The 3,492-nt window shown below is 26.7% G+C and overlaps 1 protein-coding gene across 1 annotated transcript in view; it reads left to right on the plus strand.

The window, feature by feature from the left end:
* The window catches only part of LOC126907882 (uncharacterized), an 11,158-nt gene extending 8,182 nt beyond the window's left edge, over positions 1 to 2,976 (plus strand). Inside the window, exons 5-6 of the mRNA XM_050689540.1 lie at positions 2,044 to 2,170; positions 2,255 to 2,976. Of these exons, the coding sequence (XP_050545497.1) occupies positions 2,044 to 2,170; positions 2,255 to 2,719 (592 nt within the window). The 3' untranslated portion in view covers positions 2,720 to 2,976. The remainder of the gene's footprint in view (positions 1 to 2,043; positions 2,171 to 2,254) is intronic.
* Positions 2,977 to 3,492: the final 516 nt, after the last annotated feature.

Genomic DNA, 3,492 nt, shown 5'->3' on the forward strand with positions numbered 1-3,492 from the left:
AAAAAAAAAAAAAAAAAAAAAAAAAAAAAAAACACGTCATGGTAAAATTAATACCTTCTCAGCTTCGCATCGAAGTAAAAAATATTTTTATCAAGTTATTTTTGATTTTTAATATGTTAAAAATAATCAGTGCAAAATTTCTACTAAAAATGTCATTTTTAACTTTTTTTTTTTCATAAAAATAAAACTATTAGGTTTTATTTTTATGAAACTTAATAATTTAAAATTGTTGAGCTTTTAAACATTAATCTACCTCGGATTGAAAGTTTAAAATTTATATCATTCTTCTTCTTTTTTCTCGCCTTAATCCCAACTACTTTGGGTCGGCCACCCTTATCTTAAACTTCCACTTGACAAGATCTCCTACATCATCTACGCTCACATCAGCTGTCTTCATATCGCATTCAATAGCATCCTTCCATCTCTTTTTTGGTCTTCCTTCAAAATTTATTTCTATAACTGTTCTTATAGCTTCCAATTCTTCTCTCCTCATAACATGACCAAACCATCTAAGTCTATTTTCTTTCATCTTATACACGATTGATACTACACTTTACTCCCTCATATATGCTCATTTTTTTATCCTATCTTCTCTAGTCACTCCACTCATCCATCTAAGCATTTTCATCTCTGCTCTACTTTATTGTCAACTATCCAATACTCTAAACCATACATCATAGCTGGTCTCACTACAGTCTTATAGAATTTACCTCGTGTTCTCCTTTATCAAACTCGTACTGTATATACTCTGTCTTGTTTCTACTTATTCTTAAACCCTTTTCCACACCTCTAGCCTTTGATTAATTTCCTCCCCATTTCTCCTATTAACACTATATCTTCAGCGAATAACATGCACCACAGCACCTCTCCTTGTATTTCTCTAGTAATTTCATTTATCACTATAGAGAATAAGTAAGGGCTTAAAGCAGAACCTTGGTGCACACCTACTCTTACCTGAAAACCTTCTGTTACTTGTCTTACACTTTTTACCCTGGTACAAATGCCATCATACATATCTTCTGTTATATTAATTTACCTTTTTGGGACTCTTTTTCTCATTAATGCCCACATTAAAACCTCTCTCGTTACTCTATCATACGCTTTCTCCAAATCTATAAATACCATACACAGCTTTTTCTTCTTTTCCCTAAAATTTTCTATTAGTTGTCTCACAAAATACTGGCTCCATTGTTGACTTACCAAGCATAAATCCAAACTGGTTTTTAAAAACCGAAGTTTCATTTCTTATTCTCTTATCTATTATCTTTTCCCAAATATTCATACTATGACTTAAAATTTATACCATTAAATAAAAAATTTTATGAGGAATAAAATATTGTATTTTTTAGGTTAATATGTGATCAGGAACTTATATAATTACTATTAAACTCAAAATTTTGCTAAAATCACTATTTTTTTTAATGTATTTTTTTCGTAATGAATTATTTAAATAGAAGTCCTATTAATCATTTCTATGTAACTCTAGCTGTTTTAAATAGATACTACAATTGAAATATTCAGAACTATATTCTGTTTAGTTATATCCTATAGTATTCTATAATATCGTTGGCTGTTGAATTTTATTTTAACCTATATTTTTATATGTTAATAGTCGTTTTTAACTAATTCTTAATAATATCAAAAATCAGTGGTGATGGAAAAAATTTAATTGCAGATTTAAAATGGAGTTAGAAAAATATATTTTTGACTCTGATGAAAATTCCTTGTAGACCATTTATTCATAATTAGCAATAAATTATCTTGAGAAAAGTTTTGTATCAAGCCCATCAATTTTTATACTTGTTTAACATAAATTTAACATGAGTCAACACTATGCCACGAACCCACAGTATTACGGTTTTTTATATTGATCTGTGATCATGAACTTATATAATTACTTTTTCTACCTTTCTTATATCAAAAAGTTGTGATTAAAAAATTGAAGGAAAACATAAATATTAGAATAGATATTTTAAATAATAATTAACTACCACACTGAGTTTTTAAAATATTTCTTTGTTTTTTCTGTTTCGATTTTTTTAGACAAAAAACTTTAGATCAGAAGTCATATTGTCGTTACAAAGAATGCAGAGGTGTACGTGGGATGTTTTGTGGCTTTTGTCTTGGAAAAAGATATGGCGAAGATGTTGCTGAAGTTCTATTAAATCCGGTTAGTAATCTCATTCAAAGTTCTTTATGTATACATTTTTTTTTAATATAAATAATAGTATAATGTAAAATGTACTTTTTTAAGAAATGGGTTTGTCCACCATGCCGTGGTTATTGTAATTGCAGCATCTGCAGACGTAAAAAGGGTAGAGAACCAACTGGTGCATTAGCCCTCCAAGCTTCAGCTGGTGGTTACAAGTCTGTTAGACATATGCTAAGTACAATTGAAGGAGAAGCACCTTCTAAAACTTTAAGTAGTGACTCTGAAAATGAAGAAATTGACTCTAATGATGAAAAAGAAAATCATCAAAATTTAAACAACTTTGGAAATGTCTGTAAAGGATTTTCAAATAATGAAAGTGAAAATGAAATTTCTGATAAAAGAAATAGAATTTTGAAAATTATTAATTCAATTACTTTAGAAGAAACTAAGACTGATGACAATATTGAAATGACTGAAGCCCATAAAAATGTTGAACACTTAGATAAGCAAATATTGTTTGAAGAAAAAAATATTAACCTACAAAATAGTCTAAAAGAGATAAGCTAATATATGAAAGTAAAGGTTTTAACGGATTAATAAACATCGTAATTTATTTGTACCTCAAATACATTTGAAATATTTCTACTAAATACACATGTTTTTTATTTAAAAAATTTTCAAGTAATCACATTTATAAAAATGTTTTGTAATAAATTAAAATTTTTTGAAATTAATTTGTAAAGAGTAATATATATTTTTTGCTTTCTTAGTTTTTAAAAATTATGTTATAGAAATTGAAATAAATTTAATTTTTGTCAATTTAAGAGTTTATGGCAAATAAAAAATGTATATATATATATATTAAATTTCTAAGTAAGTCGGTATATATAAAAACAGAAAATAGAAAGATTTGATTCATTTCATGTCTAAACCAAATAATAATTTGAATCTTTTAAAATGGTGTGTTTAGTCCCTATAATTTATTTGTTTACCTTTTCTTATTGAATGTTTGTTAAAAAATATGTAAATTGATACTAAAATGTATTTAAAAACGTTTTCAATGATTAAAAATAGTTAATTTTAGATATAATTTATTTTAGTTATGCAGGTCATTGAAATTAGATACTAGATTCCTGTATAAGCTTTAAAATAACAAATTTTATAAAGATAAAGTGAAACCTTATTTACCCCGATCCCATTATGTACAATTATGACGAGAGAATTACTAGACAGTAGTCCAGTATCCGGTTATTGGACTTTTTGATAAAGGTTTGGCTCTTTAATATAAAGTATTTATTTTTGTATATTTAAAATATTTAGAGAGAGGGCAAAATATAATT

This window comes from Daktulosphaira vitifoliae, unplaced genomic scaffold, assembly GCF_025091365.1.
Source record: "Daktulosphaira vitifoliae isolate Bord-2020 unplaced genomic scaffold, ASM2509136v1 Scaffold_5, whole genome shotgun sequence".
Lineage (NCBI taxonomy): Eukaryota > Metazoa > Arthropoda > Insecta > Hemiptera > Phylloxeridae > Daktulosphaira > Daktulosphaira vitifoliae.